This window comes from Dermacentor silvarum, chromosome 10 (assembly GCF_013339745.2).
Source record: "Dermacentor silvarum isolate Dsil-2018 chromosome 10, BIME_Dsil_1.4, whole genome shotgun sequence".
Taxonomy (NCBI): Eukaryota; Metazoa; Arthropoda; class Arachnida; order Ixodida; family Ixodidae; genus Dermacentor; species Dermacentor silvarum.
The window spans coordinates 23,748,763-23,767,645 of NC_051163.1; the positions used below are offsets into that span (position 1 = coordinate 23,748,763).

At 46.4% G+C, this 18,883-nt stretch overlaps 1 protein-coding gene across 1 annotated transcript in view; it reads left to right on the forward strand.

The window, feature by feature from the left end:
• Positions 1 to 18,883, forward strand: part of LOC119466527 (tyrosine-protein phosphatase 99A-like) — a 206,952-nt gene that overhangs the window by 141,594 nt on the left and 46,475 nt on the right. The window contains exon 3 of the mRNA XM_037727048.2: positions 3,977 to 4,100. Within this exon, the coding sequence (XP_037582976.1) occupies positions 3,977 to 4,100 (124 nt within the window). The remainder of the gene's footprint in view (positions 1 to 3,976; positions 4,101 to 18,883) is intronic.

An 18,883-nucleotide genomic window follows, 5' to 3' on the forward strand; every position in this document is an offset into this window, starting at 1 on the left:
CCGAAAAGGCGTTAATGGGACGCACAATTTTGTAGCCTGCACTGCACGAAAATTGTCGTTTCAGTCCAATGCGGCCGCGCTCTTCCATTACCATCCGTCTGCGACGCGGGAGCGCGTGACTTAATTGAGTCAGTCTTAACGACAACGAAATTTTAAGTTCAAGCGGTACCGCTTCTGACGACACGGCTCTATATTTCTTTCCGCCCATTCGTAACTTCACAGTAATGCCTCTCACCTTAGACGGCGTTTTATGATTTCCATATTACAATAAACTTTTCCGCTCAGCTGCAGACGCACATCAGCAAATCCGACGTCTGCTCTCGAAAACTGTCAGCAGACGATGCTGGTGAATCAAAGTGATCTGATAACTGCCGTTGAATAAGGCTGCACTCAACACTTCTTTATAATTCACGTTAGCTACACTGTCTTGGACATCTTATACAGATACCACCTCAAAAAAACGTCGTATAGCCTCTCCAACGCTGCATCTTTTTCTGGCGAGACATCTGCCTCCGGCAATACATGGCTCGCTTTGACTTTTTTCCTGACTTTGTTTTCTTGAGCTCTAGTTTGTGCTAGAAAAAGACAGGCGATCGGTTGGCATGCTTGCGAATACGCCCAACACTGAACGCGATAACAGAAAGAAGCGAACGCGACGCAGATAAAAAAGAACTAAAGATAAACAAGTGCGCCTTGAAGAAGGGCAGGTGTGATCTTACTTTCCCCATCGGGGCCATCTCGTGAGAAGAAATACTTCACTGCGTATCGACTGACGCGGTCGTTTAGCGTTCGAAAAAAACTCGCCGCGATGTTCGTCAGACTCTCGCACGCACTGCCCTCTGGTGATACTTAAAACTGGCTGCGACCTCTAGCGGGTGTCTTTTTTCTTTTCTTCCTCTTCTTGCCTGTTCAGTTACGCGCTGTAATGGTCATCGGCTGTTCCATTGCCCACTGGTGTATTGCAGTTCGTGTTCACTACTGAACTTCACAGCTGCCTGACCCTTGTTTTGATGATGCAGTCAATCCGGTCGCTGTGACTCATTTGCTCTTTTTTTTTGGAGAGCGAACGCACTCAATCTTCCACGCGCAAGCAAGGAAGCGGAAAGCCAGCGCCGGAGGGAGCAGGGGGGGGGGCACTTCTCTGCCAACAACCGCGCTCGTCGCTCGTCCGCACAGTCTCTTATCTCTCCCACGCGCAAGCCAGGAAGCGGGAAGCCAGCGCCGGAGGGAGCATGGGGGGGGGGGGGGGGGGGGGGGCGCACTTCTACGCTTTCAACAACCGCGCTCTTCGTTCGTTCGACCGCACCGTCTCTTATCTCCACACGGCTCTGACCTTTATGCCGCTCAGTTTCCGTTGATAGACCGCAGCGGGCGAAGGTACGTTGCGCTGCCAGCGTTTTGACAGTCGTTGGCTGCAGTCATTCAGTGTGATCTATTCATGTTTGTTTGTGCGCGCTCACACCACGCTTGTTCATTCAGTTAGTAATAGTCGGGCCACATTTTCCAACGCACGCTACACATGCAATGCTGCCCAGATCGGCAGTGCAGCACTACAGGTGTGTCCCTTCGCACGCGCTGCCCACGGTAAGCGCTTCTCATCAACACCACCGTTTCACACGCGCCTTCTCTCAAAATAGCGCATAATGAGGGGCCCTAAGAGCCGCTACCACATCTGCCGCATTTCATATTGATTCAACTCACAAACATCCTTAATCGTTTCTGTTTACTTATTTGGCGACAAGTGGCGACTTATGTGACGCCAAGTCGTACGCTGCTTGATGGCGTGCTGAATTCGAGTGCGAGGTTAGCTGTGACGTCATTGAAGAGCGTGCGAGAACGCCATCGATCCGGGCTCTAGACTTTTGACATCCGTGCCTCGTGTTTTAAACCTTCTATGCTTTGAATTATTTGTGACAGCTGCAGTTGAAGCACAGGCCATATAAAACATACCTCAATGTCGCAGGCACCGAGGTCTTCAAGAAAATAAATCGGAGATGATCGGAGAGATCTCAAGAACGCAGGACATGGTACCGTAATCTACATTATAATGTCCACACATTGTTGATATAATGGTTTCTACATATTGCTCACACCATGCGGACTGTCTAGAGGACACTCCTTGGTAACGTAGCCTTTCACTTTTAGATCACTTATAGTTCATATCGTGCAGCATGTAGCGTAAGAAAATTACGTAAGGAGCAAGCAAGGACGTTCGCAGACGGGACTATGCAAATTTATTTTTATAAGTGCCACTCCCAAACCCAACGTCTCACTGAGCCTGAACCACACCGAAACGGCACGCAGACACGGAAGTGCAGATGTGTGTTTTCTATCATCTTTTTACTTAGTTTTTTTTTTTTTTTTTAATTGCGCACCATTCGTTTTTCCGGCTTTTCCTCTCCCCCTCTTTTCGTACATAGCGCATGAAGAAAGGCACGACGAGCCACGAACTACCTCCTTTCATCGTCCTTCTGTTTTCCATATAGCTTACCTCAACGTGTTTCCAGTTTCAATCTACCCGGGTTTCAGTCCATCTGGGTTTCAATCTATCTGGGCTTTCAATCTAGTGTGCGGCAATTCAAACTGCGCTTCTAAGCCGGCGTCACCCACAGATGTCGCGCAACGCAGCCGAGTTCGCACGACGAGATCATTTCGCTGTCGCACGCCATGGCGTCGTTGTGACACCGAGATACATCCTAAACATGGCGAATGAGTCCGTAATCTCGCCATTCGCACGTCAACACTTCGGACATAGAAGAAGTAGCAGCGTCATTATACTGTACTGCATTCCCTCGTATATATATCGGTTGCGGAATTCCGCGATATAGCGTACGCATTCGTCATCCTCGGCACGTTCTCTCTCTCGAGAAAGAGAGAGAGAGAGAGATACACCGTGAACGAAGAGAATCGATTTTCTGGTCAGGCCTGCCCCGGAATACATATATATGCCTGCCGAATAGAGTGCTGATGCGGAGGGTGTGCTCGTCCTCCTATTGGCTTATCAATCCTGGCAACCGCTGGCGAAAATGAGAAACGCAGCCTTGCGCCTTCCTCATCTGCAGCATCTATATCTCTTTTACGCTTTCTACAGTGGATCATTGGAATAGCGAGGACTATGGCGTTTTTATCCTTTTCGTCGGCGCGGCATGTCGTCTGCTATACTGGCGTCGTGTCGTCTGCACGCGTGCGGACGACAGTCAGCCATTTTAATTACGTTTGCTTTTTCGTCTGCGTTCTCAGCAGGACATCGCTTGCAGTTATCTGCGAGAAAAAAAAAAGCGTTACACCGTTGCAGTTCTTTTTTTATATTTGTGTTATTTTGTACAGTAAGCGCGAACTAGAGTAATCGGCGCTCGAACTTTGTATACGAGCTTACAGACGAGCTGCGTGTTCGTAAACAAACCGGCATAGCTAGCACAGACAAAAATGAAATCAAAATTAAAAAAAAAGCGCAGACGACACGACGTTTCTGTTAGCCGCTTTGAATAACGATGTTTAAAATATAACTTTAGCACACTTGGCAACGTCTGTTGATCTTTCCTTCGGAAAAAATTCGCGTCGTTAGAGTGCCTCGGACCTTTTTCTTGTACCAGCACTAAATGTGACGGCAGCTCCGCCAAATGTTCGTGACGTCAAGCTTTACGACTTGTCTATAGCCTACATGCATAAGAGACCGCGTTGCCCACTTGTTGTGTACGAAACTCTACAGACCATTGACCACATAAATCAGCTTACATGTTGAACCGTAATTTAAAATAGTGCTTACTTTCTAGCCCAAGAGTGCTTAGCCGTTGGGCATTCTGGATGCCGATTGGTCGGCTTACACCGGGAAAAAAAAATAACCTGGTTTATTCGCTCTAGTTTTGTTTTGTTTTTCTTATTCTTACTTGCACTAATGAGCTTCTAAACTGTTCCTTTTGTTGTTTTGTTTTTGTTGTACGCTATATATTTTTTCTCTGTCTCCTTTGCATCGCAGATGTGCCCGACCCACCAGGAATCCCCATCGTGGTGGGCTTCACCTCACGTTCCGTCAACCTCTCTTGGACTTCGAGCGTCAACACGCACAACAGTCCCATACTGCACTACATCATACACATCAGGTGAGCTATCGAAAATTTCCAACCCGAATGCGTCAAGAATCTGGACCGTTGTTTACAGCACACTCATGCCAAGAACCGAGTCGCTAAAGTTCACGATAGAATTATTTGTCGCGGCTTACTTGCGGGCCGTTCGGTAAAATTGGACAATCGTTGCATTCTGGCGGTACTAACGTATGGAACAGAAACTTAGAGGTTAGCAAATAGTTAGAGAATTAGTTGAGGGTCGCACGACGAGCGTGGAATTTAAAATAGTAGGCGCAATACTAGGAGACTGGAAAACTGCGGGGTGGATTAGAGAGCAAACGGGGTGACCGATATTCAAGTTGAGATTAAAAGGAAGGGATGGAGCTGGGCAGGTCATGTAGTGCGTAGGGCAGAGTTACGGAGTGGCTGCCAAGGGAACGCAAGCGTATATTCAAAGACGGCAGGCAAGGTGATGTAATGAAATGAGGAAATTTGCAAGCATAGAAGCTTGCCAGGGGTAATTGGAGATCTCTGGAAGAGTCCTTCGTCCTGCAGCGGACATACATAGGATGATGATGAGGATGATGATTGTAAAAGAAAATACAAAAGAAGGGCGTAGACTGGAAGTGCGCTCCCCTGCACTGCACAGCCGCTGTCAGACTTCACAAGAACGATTAAGGCACATCTCCTATAGTGATTTAATCCCAACGAAAGCAGGCTGTAAGAAGCAAACGTCGATGATCCCGGAAGGAGGTCACATTAAGCTAGCCGCTTCGCGGCACTCCAACCAGAAACATTTAGCACCATCCTCAGGAGAATTAAGGCGCGTTCGGGTTAAGTATGATTGAGGCTGTACGTGTCATCTTTGTGGCCGCTTTTTTGCTCTCTCGGTGGTTTCTTCCGCGGGATTGCTTTGTATTTAGAGTTGTATGCGGATACGACCGATCGGATACCACCGGAACCTCACGGCGTCGGCGTCGCCGTGAGGTTCCTTATAAAGTCCAAGGGCGATAAAACCGCTTCGCGCCGTATGCTGTATATGTGCGAGTAAAAGCGCTTTCACGGAGAGCAAAGACACGACGGAGAGCACTCATTAAACTCGCACCCGCGACCTCGCGCTTAGCAGCAGCGCGCCATATTAGCCACCGAGCCATCGAGGGCGGCACTGGCCAGCAGACCGAAGTACGTAGTAGGGGATTCTTTCAACCACGGGAGGCGTTGTTCCAACTAAAGTGGCGTGACAGAGAGAATTGCATAATGCGTAATACGACCGAATGCCGGCGAACGCTTGGGTACGTCCTGATGGCCAATAAACCGCCTCGATTAGGCGGAAGGTGTCGCCACGAAGGCTGTAATAATGCACTCCGGACTATAAGGTATTCTTCCCCCCAGGTCTGAGACGCGGGACTCGGGCCGTGCTATATTGCAAGGGACGCGAGAGGATTTGCTGGATGCTGAGATCTGTTCGCAGCGGCTGAGAACATTTCACACGCGCCGGGTACCCCCACACCCCTCGTCGAGCTGCTAATTGCTTTCCCTCTAATTGTTGCCTCCTTCAGCACGTACTCGTGCCGTCTCCCCGGGCGTCTAATGGACGCCGCAATTAGGCCAAGCATCGCCTCGCGTTTCTTGCTGCGTGTATGAGCCGTAATTTACGGTTTTCCCCTTTCTCTTCAATTTATTTTACTTTCGCCTCGTGCTAGTGAAATTCTGCGCCGAGTGTAATTAGGAGCGCCCCTGAACGAGCGAACCGTTCGTACAACGAGCGAGCGAACGAACGAACGAACGAACGAACGAACGAACGAACGAACGAACGAACGAACGAACGAACGAACGAACGAACGAACGAATGAATGAATGAATGAATGAATGAATGAATGAATGAATGAATGAACGAACGAACGAACGAACGAACGAACGAACGAACGAATGAATGAATGAATGAATGAATGAATGAATGAATGAATGAATGAATGAATGAATGAATGAATGAATGAATGAATGTCTTGGATGCGAAACCCACTGGCATTAACTGGCCTGACATTGAGCTTAGTGAGCTAGAGACTGAGCGTTCAAACTCCGTACGAAGGAGACTGTGAGCATAGTCTCTTATGATTGAATTAATTAAATAATGAATTATATCAATAGGAGACGTATACATCACTAACCTTATATCGTTCAATTGAGCTATGCATAAACAGCACTTAGGGAGATCACTATGTATGTGTTTCGGAAATCAAAGCGACGTAATAGAGCTGTCGGTGCAGTAGCGATCTATGACACAGTTTGTTATAAATTGCACTCCCGTATTAAGGGCGAGCATTTTTCCGACTTCTGTTTAAACCGAGATGATCGAAGAGGTAACTCTTGTAACTCAAGTTCCACAATTAAAAGTGCTAGCCACCGAGAACAAAGGCAGCAATTGTAACGATTTCACTGCCGTTCAATAAATGGTATCGTGTTCCCCGTAATCTCGCTGCCATTGACTTTTTTTTCTTTTATTCTTAAGCCGCATAAAAATACCTTCTTTCCGGCCTAATTGTCCGTCAAGGTTTTCTTTTTTCAATGCGGTTTCTACTCAGGTCTGCGTTCTTTTACATTTTGCTATATTTTTCTCTCTCCCTTTTTTTATCGTGAAAGAATAACGGTCTCTAATTACAGCCTTTGTTAGGAACCGTAATGAACCTCGCCATGCGCCTGGGTCGTTGTATATTTCATACAGCCCAAACGAACGGCGGCTCCGCATCGTTACGAATTTCCGAAGCGAGTCCTAAAAACTTCCTTAGAACGCGACAGTATCAAATTTAAGAGCAAACAAATTTTGAGTGTGACAATTGTTTACAATCGCGTACGTTCGCCTACACAATTGAGAAATCGCTTTCTGGTCTTTGCACCTTTTCACAATGTCACAGCTTTTTTAAAGTTTTTTTTTTTTTATTTCTAACATGTCGACCGTTCAACACCATTTTATAAATCGAGAAAAGAAGAGAGAGTTAGAGAAAAGGAGAGGAGGGAGAGATAGAGAGTGCAGAAATAAAAGGTGATGGCGGTTTATTAAAGATTAGAGTTTTTGTTGGGCTAGTTTGTAGAGCCGGCCGCATAAGTTTACGGGACGCGGCCAGCAGTACAAGTGTGGACTTCTGCTCCCGCAAGGCACGGCGCTTCTAATTGAACGAATCACTGCGTATAAGTCGCAAAAAAAAAAAATGTGTACTAAATGCTGAAACTTTGCATTCAAGGCTGAGTGCCAAGACTTCACGGTAATTCAGGGGCCAAATCTACAAACATTTCGTTCGTAAGTACTCTCTGCCATTGGCCTCCCGCCTTCTCTAACGATATATCCGGGACGAGGATCGATTGGATAGAATGTTCTCTTACGAAACATTTTTTTTATTTTATTTATTTTTTTTTATTTTTTTTTTTTTTTTTTGTCTGAATAAGGGAGCCCAGTCTATTATCGCAAATTCCGTGTCCCGGGAACTTTTGTGGCCGTGTGTGCGCGGTTATTTAAAACGAAAACAGAGCACTCACCAGAGCACCCTTTTTCTCCCTTTCTTTGTGCCGTCAAGAGGAAGCTTTGGCTCGGTACATGGAAACATGAAAAGCGTTTTTTTTTTCTCGCCAACCACCGCACTGGATTTGATGAGGTCTTTCGCATTTATAAATGTCTACCAAGTAGATGTTTGCTTCAAGCTACCAATTAACTTTTGCAGAAATTTTTGCGAGAAACATAATATAAGTGAACTGATGCAGCAAGTTCGCAACTCCGCAACTCCAGAACAAAAAAAAAACGAAAAAAAAAACGATGTCACAATCATGGGAACAGCTCCTATTGAGACATCTAAAGCGGACGAAAGTGTCGTATTACACACCAGCTCTGAAATGTGCCGTTAATTTGCGAGCGCGAGCTTTTACAAAGCTTGTGTAACCCATAGTAGTGGTTTCACGTAAGCTGTCATCTCAATTATATCACAATTTTCTGCTTCAATCGGTCTTAGTGATGGTGTTTACAGCATAGCGATATCTGGTTTTTATGCAGAGTTATGTATTTGTAAACATTGCCATTACTTTTTTTTTTTTCACTCTACGACGTTTCGGCAATTCTTGCCGAAACGTGGCTCTAAATTGAATTTCCGTTTTCTACAGTCGGCGTAGTTCAGCTTTATCTCCTAAATGCAACACATTTAATTCAGATCGGCTCCGCGGTTGTTTTATGTGTGAATTTCTGCCTTCCACATGTACTATTTGAATTGGCCGAATCGAAGTAGGCCCCTAGCTAAAGTTTCCTTTCTGTATGATCTGTTTTCTTTCTAAATGACAATTTGCCTTTCTCTTTTTCTTTCTTCTTTTTATGGGTCAGTCCCGCGAAACCAATAGTTGACCGATTTTAAAGACTCTCCTTTCCTAACTCATTAAACGTACAATTTCATTTCCCCTCCTTTCAAGCACATCTATTAATTAGAGTGAAAACTCGTTAAGCTCCTCTGACTCGTTTTTCTTTTTCATTATCCTTTCATATCTCTTCACCCATTCAAACCCTCACCCGCTTCCAGTTTTCAGGGCTTTGCCTTTTTTTTAATTCCTTTTTGCTCTATCTTTCCTTTCCTTTGGTTCTATTCTTTTTATACGCGCCCGGACCCTGTCTCCCTTAATTGCGACTTCGTTCTATATTCCGTTTCGAAAAAAGATTAATAAAAAAAATACGAGCACCTATCACAAGTTTCTTCCTGTTCCCAATTTTCGTAATTGCCCCCCTCTCGGAGCGATGCCGTATGCCTTTTTAAACGAACTCCTTTTATGCACAAGTGGCGACGGACCCTGTCTCGATTATTCAACCGTGTTTTCCCCTTCGAGACTGTTCCCACGAGTTTCACACTCGTTTAGGCCGTCTTATCGAACATGAAGTCGTCCCTATACCCGTATTTCTTCATAGCTCGCTAGTAATTCGCTGGTCTATTAGTTCGACACTTAGTCAATAACTCGAGAGAGAGAGACAGACGTTTATTACGATGCGAAAGCTTAGAAGTAGGTCCGAATCGAAGTTCTGGGCCGCGATTTTGTAGCGATGCCTTTTCCGATGCTATTCCTTTTTACACTTTTTTACACTTCGTCAGTGGCCAGAGCGACGCTCCGCCCTCGCGTTATCAACGGGATCAGCCAGCGGTGAGTGGTGGATGATAAGAGTGGCATCAAATCGAGTGGAAATCATCGCTACAAAATGGCGGTCCTGACCACTTACTTGGCATTGGAAAAGAGTAGTAAAAAAAGGCACAGTTGATAACTGGCGTAAGCATTGCACTCGTACAGTAGTTTCACTACTTGTTGCTGGGCTACAGTAATAACCTCGTTATAGCGAAGTTGAAGGTGGAGCCAGAATTACTTCCTTATATTCATTACTTCGTTATATCCATTATTGCGTGCACTGCACTGTGAGCCTCTGTGGGAATTTCAAGCGGAATTTCCCTGACTTCGTTATAGCCATTATTTCGTTCTATCTCGTTTCGTTATAACAAGGTTTAACTATAGTTGGTTCGTTTTTGTTATCGGTGAAATAGGACTCGAGACATTATGATCTGAAAACAGGACAGGAAATAGCATTACTTCTTGTCCTGTTGTTATTTCGTATAGTTTGGCGCCCTATTGCGGCTAATAACACGTATAGTTGTCGGAGTTGACATTGCCTGTTTTTAACGCTATAGCTGGTTAGCTATAGTCAACTGTTCACTGGCACACCTACCAAGATAGTTTATTTATTTGCTTGCAGGTTGTTTGGCATTTTTCGCGTTTCTTTGTTGTTTGAGTGTGTGCGTAGCTCGGACGAACAGCGCCATCCTTGCTATGGTCGAAATATCAGTATTCAGTACCATATTTCCCGTTGTTCCCTGCTAAATGAAGTGTAAGAGGGCACTTCTTTCAACCAATTGCTTAAACGAGCAGCAAGCTCAATTAAGCCGTATTATGCAATGTATATTTAGCTTAACTAGATAATAACTTCTCAGGGTAAAAAAAAAACGGAAGTCGTTTTAGATTTATTGATCGCATTTCCGCGGTTTCTGCGTTACCGAAGAGAAGCTTATAACTCTTCGAAACCATTACACATGCATAAAAAATATATATAAAACACAGTGTAACCGCAGACCACTCGCAGACGACACGGACGTGACCCTTTACACCTGAATAATAAATTCTCTCGGCGCCGGTTTTGGGTTTCTCGTCGTGTCTTTTCTCGTTAGCTGGTCTCCTCGTATTCTTTTTTTTTTTTTTTTTTTGAGAGAGATTTAGAGGCGAGTGTAGCGTATACGGGATTTCCGGAGGTCGTTACCGTTTCGTCGTTACGATGGGCCGTTATACGGCTTGTCGCAATTTCTGGCTTCCAAACCCCCCATTTGCGCCGTGCGCCATTTATTATTTTTATTTATTTATCTTCTTTGCTTCGTCCGCCGCCATCTTCTCGACCCGCCGTTAAACTATGAACCCTTCCTTCCTGCGGAATTGATCTTCATTTCGTCGACACTATAGCGCTCCCTTTGTCCACTATAATATTGCAGTTTCTTTCACTTTTTTTTTTGCTAGCTTTCTTGTATACTATTTTTCATTTCTGGTTTAAAGGGACGCTTAGAGAGAGACGAAGGTACGGGGAAAGGCGGGGAGGTCCACGGTAGTGGGTAATCCCGTTTGCTACCTTACGGGAGAGGAGGAGCTAGGAAAATGAGAAGGATATATATATATATATATATATATATATATATATATATATATATATATATAGAGAGAGAGAGAGAGAGAGAGAGAGAGAGAAATGAGAAGCACTACTTCGCGGTTATCTTAGGTTTATTTACCCAACAGTTTCGGTCGGTGGACCTACCTTTTTCACGGGACCGACCTTGAAAAAGGTCGGTCCACCGACCGAAACTGTTGGGTAAATAAACCTAAGATAGCCGCGAAGTTGTGCTTCTCATTTTTCTAAGTACGCTTGGCCCATTGAACAATCCAGTTACTACTTACTATATATATTAATAGCCCAAGATGGCGGCACCTAAACGCTTCCGTAATATTGTCTAATAGTAAATAGTCAAGTAGTAAAAAAAATTCAATGCTCAATCTAGCACGCTCCGAGAGCTTTCCCTGCTTCCAAAACAGGCTACAAATTTGTGATGACAGACTGACGTAGCGGCGTTCTGAATGTTCCGCACAAAACTCACAGAAATGTTTGGTTTTCGCATTCTCCTGTAATAATCGACTTTCTCTTTTTTCGCCTAACGACTGAAGATGGAGTGCTGAAAAAAAAAAATACTGTAACAGTGCAAACTGATTTATAGTGTTCCTTTAATAAGAGAAGCATTTCCGCTGCACTTTTTGTTTTTTATTGATAAGCAAGTTAGTACACGTCTGGTGTGTGGCAGTATTTTTTGTTTATTCTTAATGAACGCTTATCGTTGACACCCGAACGCTTTCTACGAAGAAGTATACCGTTTAAGCGGTCGAAGTAGCTGAATCATGTAATCAAGCTATAGCGCATGGAACAAAATAATCACGCCCGAGGGCCAAGCCGGCTTCCGGTCAACAAGTCAGCTATAGTCAGCTAGCGAGCCAACCAGGGAATAATAGCAATGCAATCGCCGTCAGGCCAAACAGTGATCGATGACTTCGACCGACCGCGGTCCATGACCTCATATAGCGCGACTACCATGCACGCCGCAACTCTTGAGCGACCTACTTATTCTTTTACTGATTCTCCTTCTTCTTCGTTTATGCTGCCATGCACGCCCTCGAAGAAACTCCTGCGAATCGAGCAAATAAATCGAAGCGTTCCTTTTCTTGTTTTCACGGCCGGCCGGACCTTCTTTCGGCATGCCGGGGACGGAGCCCGCTACGAGCCCGCTGCATGGCCTCCGATGTCGCTCGAATCTCGGAGCCTTACCTTAGATTGTACAGCTAAAGTTACTAGAAGGAAATATGGCGCTCGCGTCTTCTGGAGCTGCGAGCATGTCGGTAAAGCCAGCGCGAGAATGGTTGGGCTGCATGTACACGGGTTTGCCCAAAGATCGTCTCTCCAGCTGCAAAACGACATTGCGGCTTTGCAGATCGATCGTTTTCACCAAAATATTGCGATATCGAAGCGCCCGAGTTCTTTCTAGTAAAATGTTTTTTTTTTTTTTTTTTTTTTGCTGTAAATTCTACGGGCCGTACTGCCTATAAGATGGAGGCAAGACAATCTCCACGCACATCTTCCTGCCTGCGAGAAACCACCGGCCATCCATTGATCGGCCTATCCAAATAGCCCCGAGCAAACTCTCTCTAGAAACCCGAAACCTCGGGTATGCACGGTGCCGCTATATATGGAGGAGTTCCTCTGCGTGGATCAGCTCCGTTATGTGGAGCAGTTCCGCTACGTGGAGCGGTTACGCTATGTGGGGCAGTTCCACTAAATGGAGCACTATGGTTATGTGGAGCGCTACGGCTATGCGAAGCAGTTCGGCTAAATAAAGCACTACGGCTATGTGGAGCACTACGGCTATGCGGAGCTGTTCCGCTAAATGGAGCACTACGGCTATGTGGGGCAGTTCCGCTATACGGAGTAGTTCCACGATGCGGAGCAGTTCCACTAATCGGAGCAGTTCTCGGCGGAGAGCCAAAGTGTCCCCAGCCCTTTGGGGCATTCGTTCTCGTCTCCTTTTCGAGTAGAACTCATGGGACTGTCATCCGTCCAATATACGCTCGACGGGACCGCGGATCGAACAGAGCGGGTGCGGACGTGTGTGTCGCCAGTGCGGTCCACTCGAATACGAAAGCGAGAACGCGAGCCTTGCTTCGAGACGAAAAAATATAGGGCGAACGAGACGGGGAGAACAAGAACTGCTGTCGTCAGTCGCGCGGTGCCCCGAATTCATTGGCTGCGAAGGACCATCCGGAGAGCTCTGACACAATAGAGCTAAGGAAGAAACGGAAACAACTATAGACCTTCTATAGACCATCTATATACTTTGAATCTCGTTCAACGTTAGGTCACAGTCATAAGCGGCCACTTTCTGCAAATATTTTCTATTTACCTAAACGGAATAGTGTTCGACATATTTGAACCTCTTTTTTTAATTATACATCAAAATAAATAAGTGGAACTGCATTCCATACAGAAAACTTCTATTTTCCAAAGGAGTGTTTCACATACCAGTTACTTTTATTCGAAACGTTTTTTTCATACCTCTACACGGAACCATGTTTAAATGTGGGCGGGACGTTGTCGCCCATATTTAAACATGGTTCCATGTAGAGGTGTGTGAAACAATGTTCTGGATATTGAGGTCTATTTCATTGGAACACAGTCCCGTAAATTTATTATGTGTATTTAAAAGCAAGAATGCTCTAAAAATTATGGCGTTTTACGTGCCAAAACCACGATCTGATTATGAGGCACGCCGTAGTGGGGGACTCCGGAAATTTGGACCACCTGGGGTTTTTTAACGTGCACCTAAATCTAAGTACGCGGGTGTTTTCGCATTTCGCCCCCATCGAAATGCGGCCGCCGTGGCCGGGATTCGATAAGAATGTTGTAATATATAAGCTGTATCATGATTTCTTGCAATTTTATACAGAACACGTTCCAGTTGGGTAAGTGGAAGATGTTTGCCAAATGTTTCCCCTTACAGCTGAAATCTAAGTGGATGAAGAAAATCCCTAGTGGACCAAGATTATGAGTGCATGGTTCCGAGCCATATTGGTGTTGCAACCGTGTTGAGACTCCCTATAGTCTTCTTATGCGAACGTATTCCTGTCGTACCACGCGGTGGGCCAATTGATAATGCACAAATCTGACGCCAAATATGGCCACACGATCGATTTTAACATGTTTGTTGTTTGGTTTTGTTTTTGTTTTAATCCGAAGTGTTCCTTGTGGTCATCGACCCAAGGTTACAGCGTTCATGTCGGATTCACTTTTATAACGCACAAGTGGTGACCAATGCTGAGGGACGTAGGCGAAAAGCCACGGAAGAATTGCAGGGGCGCATCTCCTTCTAACTTTGGACGCAGGAAACCGTATTGTAGCTCCTGGTACCGCGTATATAATAAAAGTAAGCTAAAAGGCGCACGCCGTCGGATAAACGTGACGAGAAATTTTACAGGCACATTGTGCTTCTTTTATTATTGGAGAAATTCTTGAACAAAAGTCATAGAACGGCCTTGAGCGACAACGAAGGCTCTACAAGAAAGCATCAAAGTATCCATGGGCGATTTGATTAATAGTCATTACTTAACACTACAGAGCTGTAGCAGAACGCTTTCTAGTACGTGAGGCTAAGTGCACGTGTATTTTCAAGAATGTCTGTTGAAATGAATTTCTCTTAATAAACAGCAGAGCGTGCATGGCCCGCTCCTCTCGGACCGGCGTATTCTAACAATTTGCGCGCAGCTGTGGATTAGAGCGGAGTGGTGCTTACGCCGAACGCTACTGGTATCCGTGACTGCAGCCGATGCCTCTGGCGGCGGCTCGCCAAAAGTTTAGACCAGACAACTGGACACTATAGTTGCTTCCAAGGAAAGACTGAAGCGAGAGCTAGGGAAGCTGAAACCAAGCGTCGCAGAAGAGAACATCCCGAGTTTAGATTGAGGGAAGCCTAAAGTTCACGTATATAGGTGAAGAAATGAAGATCCGGAGGCTTGTGAACGTGGCCGGTTGAATTCATCGCGATGCTACACAGAACATCGCGAAGAAATCCTGAGCGCCAGCAAACTAAGTGTGTGGTTTGCCACTACTTTACTAGGCTTTCCCCACCTTCGCTGGTCTCTGGTGTTTGCGGTAGCAGAGCCACGCATTTTTTTCTCCCTTTCACTAAACACTGTACATTGTTACCGAGTACATCTCATTGCACCGCCACAAAATTGTGTTAAGCGCCTCTGTCACATCATCATTGTAAATAACCATTGTGTACAATGTATATATTCAACATCATGTTATATAATGCGACAATTAGTTTATGTGTAGCTGTGCGTTTCCGTGGGTCTATGTGGTTATATGCTAGTGAGTGTGGACTCGGCGCATGCGCATCTGGTGGATTACAGAGGGCTACCGTCAACCACCTCGGTGACGGAGCCAGGTCTCTCAGCTTCCTCAGCTTGTTTCCTCGGGTGGTATCTATACGCATCTTGTGTATAAGTGGTCCCGTCTCCCCGACGAAAGGAAGCATGGCCCGGTCGTACGCATGAAACAACTAGTACAGTGTGGCCTACTGTTAAAGGGAACACTCTAACGTGCGGCTCTCTGCTGGCGCGGCAAGTTCCAGCTCAAGCCATGTAGGCGCACAGCACAGCTAGGTGTTTAGACAGATACCAGCGCCACCAACCGCATCACATGATCCGCAAAGCTGGGCGATCGTATATAGTCACTTGCGCAGAGGAGAAGAGAGAGAGAGAAAAAAAAGGAGGAAGGAAAGGCAGGGAGGTTAAGCAGACTTAATTCCTGCAGTTTGCTAACCTACACGTGGGGAGAGGAATGGGGGAGTGAAAGAAAGAGAGAGAGAGAGAAAAGTTCACATAGGAACGCTCTATCGGCCTGCTTTTTCTGGCAGGCCGATAGAGTGTTCTATATATGCTGACTATATGTATGCTGACGCGAGTTGGGCGTTAAATCTTTTGGATCTATATTGCTGTGATGCATAGTGCAAGCTTCAAAGCGTGTGGGATCTGTTACTGTTTAGCAAACTGAAAGTACTTTGTAATCGGTTCGGGCTGTACTTATTTGCTACTGAACTGCTACTGTATACCTTCTTTTCACGACTGTATACTGAGGAAGTCGCATATCGCCATGTTGCTCGTTTTCGCGCTAGTTTTTCAGCGTCTTCTGCATTCTCTTCTACAGTGGAGACGACAGAGCCGCCGATGTAAAACTGCGCACTAATACGCTCGTTCACCTCACCACCGGCATCTTCATGATCACCTGTTACTGCATACATACAAAACGGTGATGCGTACAAAGCATTGCAACAAATAAATGCCTTCTTCGCGAGTGGCTGACTCTATTGCTCTGCATTCCAACCCTACAGAACAGGTAGCCGCGACCTTTCTAGTGAAAACTCACTATTGCCGTAGATGTTAGTTACCGCACGAACATGCAGGGGCTCTTTTCGGGCATCTAGCAATACGCTGCAGAAAATATAGCGACTACGATAGTACTGACGTGTGAACAAAAAATTTGCTTCGTTATCAGACCTCGCGACAGCCTTCCCAAAACTCCAAAGAAAAAGGAAAGCAAGAAAAACGTTCACTGTGGCATCTCTTACAAGCGTCTTGCTCCACACACCACCCCAACACTCTGCCGAATGCTATGCATATGCCGTCGAGAAGAAGAAAATGCAAGGCTTTCAATTCTCCCTGAGCTGAGTAAACATGTTGTTTTGCATAAGGGGGGCCGACGAGAGATATAACAAGAAACACTTCCCACTGCTTCGCTCTTCACTGCAACTACCAGGCGGGAACTGCGACAAGACAGCATGAACGCTCGCGAGCTCCCACACGGACGTTTAGAACAAAACTTTTTTCCTTTTTCTTCCGTTTATTTTTTCCCCAATTCCTTGCCTCCGTTCTTCGAACCAACAGTCAGACAGCGCGCACACCGTGCCCTTTCTGTAACGATGTATATACGCTCGGCCTTCGGCCCATTCCTTTACGCCCTAGCTGACCTAGTTTTCCCGTTACGTCGATCTATCTGTCCCGCACTCTCCCCTCTTTCCTTCTTTCATACCTTCTTTCGCTTCGTTTCTCGCTCCTTACGATTCCCTCCTCGATGTCCCACAGCCCGGAAAACGCGTCGGGACGGAAGGGAGGAAAGGGAGTTGGGGGAAAAGGCGCGGCTGGCGGTTCGGCGGGCACGAGAACCAGCGACCGGTGAGGATAACTCAAGCGTTCGGAAAAAGCCATAAAACCGGGACGTGTATAGGTATAACGGGCTTCGGCTCAGCCGCCGCCTACCCCTAAAACAGCGCCGCGTCTATATCCCGGCACGTGTAGTCTAACGCGACTGGATAACAAACCTGGTTTGTGCGACACTAAAAGCACTATCGAGAAACTTGACACGAGAGAAGCGAAATAAGAAAACCCAGAGAAAGAATCGACGTACGAGATCCGGAGAGAGAGAGAGAGAGACGGCCCTTTCCTCCCTATTGTTCCCCATCTTCGTTCAGCATCTTCCGCTACATCCTTTCGCCCGCGCCCTGCCACGTTCCTTCTTTTTTTCTCCCAGTTCGTTCCTAGAAGAGCGGTCGACCTTTCTTCTTCGAGTTGTATTCTTGTTTCGGCAACATCCTTTCCTGTTTTTCTTTCACATCGGCACTAGCTGCACGAGGGAGAGAGTAGCCTTCGAGGACGGCCAAGGGTGTTTCCATGGCAACGCCTCTTCCTCACCTCCCGTATCTCCTCATCCCTTTCCTCCTCCTTTTGTCTCTCTGGCGTCAGTCCTCTCTCTCCCCCACCCTCCCTTTAGCACGCGCGTGGACGAATCAATAGGACACTGCGGCAGACGCCGGCGTGGGCGGATGCGAAGCACCGCTCGCCGAGAAACCGAGGGGGCCAGCGGCGGGAGAGGGGGCTATCATCGCTGGCGCCGACAGCGCCGCGCCGCCCGCCTGGCGGCGAAGGAGGGCACTACACTCCCTATTTCGGGATGAGGTCGCGGCGCAGGCGCGCGACCCACTTTTGCTCCCCTTTCCTTTTTTTTTATTTCCTCGTCCTCCACCACCTCGGCTTCTCCCATGAAGCGCGTCGCCGTTACCGCGTTTTGACACTTTTGTCGCCGCCTTGCCGCTACGTGATAACGTGTACAGTCCCGCTCGGTATGGAGCGTGGGAGGGACTAGATAGCTAGGTGGGGTCGCGGTCGCCGACGGTTCTTTCCCGTTGCTGCTCACCTGGCGGTGTGCCAGCGTGAGAGACTTTTCCTTTTTTCTCGTGGGGCGTGCTATACTCCGAAACCGATGCGGTCTTTCGCTTTTGAAGGTTTGTCTCATTGTTCTCGGTATCCGGACGTGTGAACGAGCTTTATGTCTTCCCCTCTCGTTGTTTTCTCCATTCGAGTCAGATGTGTGCGATTCGAGCTATGTTTGCCCAGCTTTCAATTTAAGCTGCCCTTTATAGCATGCGATGACAGCAGGAATTAATTTTCCGGCTATGTTTTTAGTCGAGGACGAAGCCTTACGCGAACCATCTATCGCATTTGTGTATCGTATAATAGAAACAGGCGTTTGTGGTCTAAGCAATCTCGCTTTCCATTCAGGGGAACAAGAATCGTGTGTTTCTAAAGCGTCAATGCTTGCGCTGTATTTAAATGTCAGGTCAGTACTACATTTGTTTGAGTGCAACTGCCTGGTCGTGGTACAGTATAATTCAATTTGCTGCTCGTGTTGCTGCATTTGTCTTTCTTTTTTGTGCGCGAAGGAGCTGGAGGCGTCAACGCGTTTTTACTACGCGGAGAAATATACTCGTATGGCGCTGAATGAGCATTCGTGGAGCTAAAATTTTACAGCCCGAGCGCTTTCTAGCGTTTACAAAGTGGTCAAGATGAGCGATTGTTTAACTATTATTTACAGTACGCGTACGTTTGGTCTATATTTAATTGGGCTGTCTGTCAGACGTTCTATTCGCTCTTGGGGCACTCTGACTATGCAATACAATACGCATGCAATTGCACATCACGACTCGTCGCTGTAGTACGCCCCAGCTGTGCTCTACCACATAGAGAATAAACGGGTACAATAGCGACAATCGAGAGTTTAATCTCTCCACGTACGTGTTACCATTTACGGAATAATGAAATGCCGGTGACGTGGACGC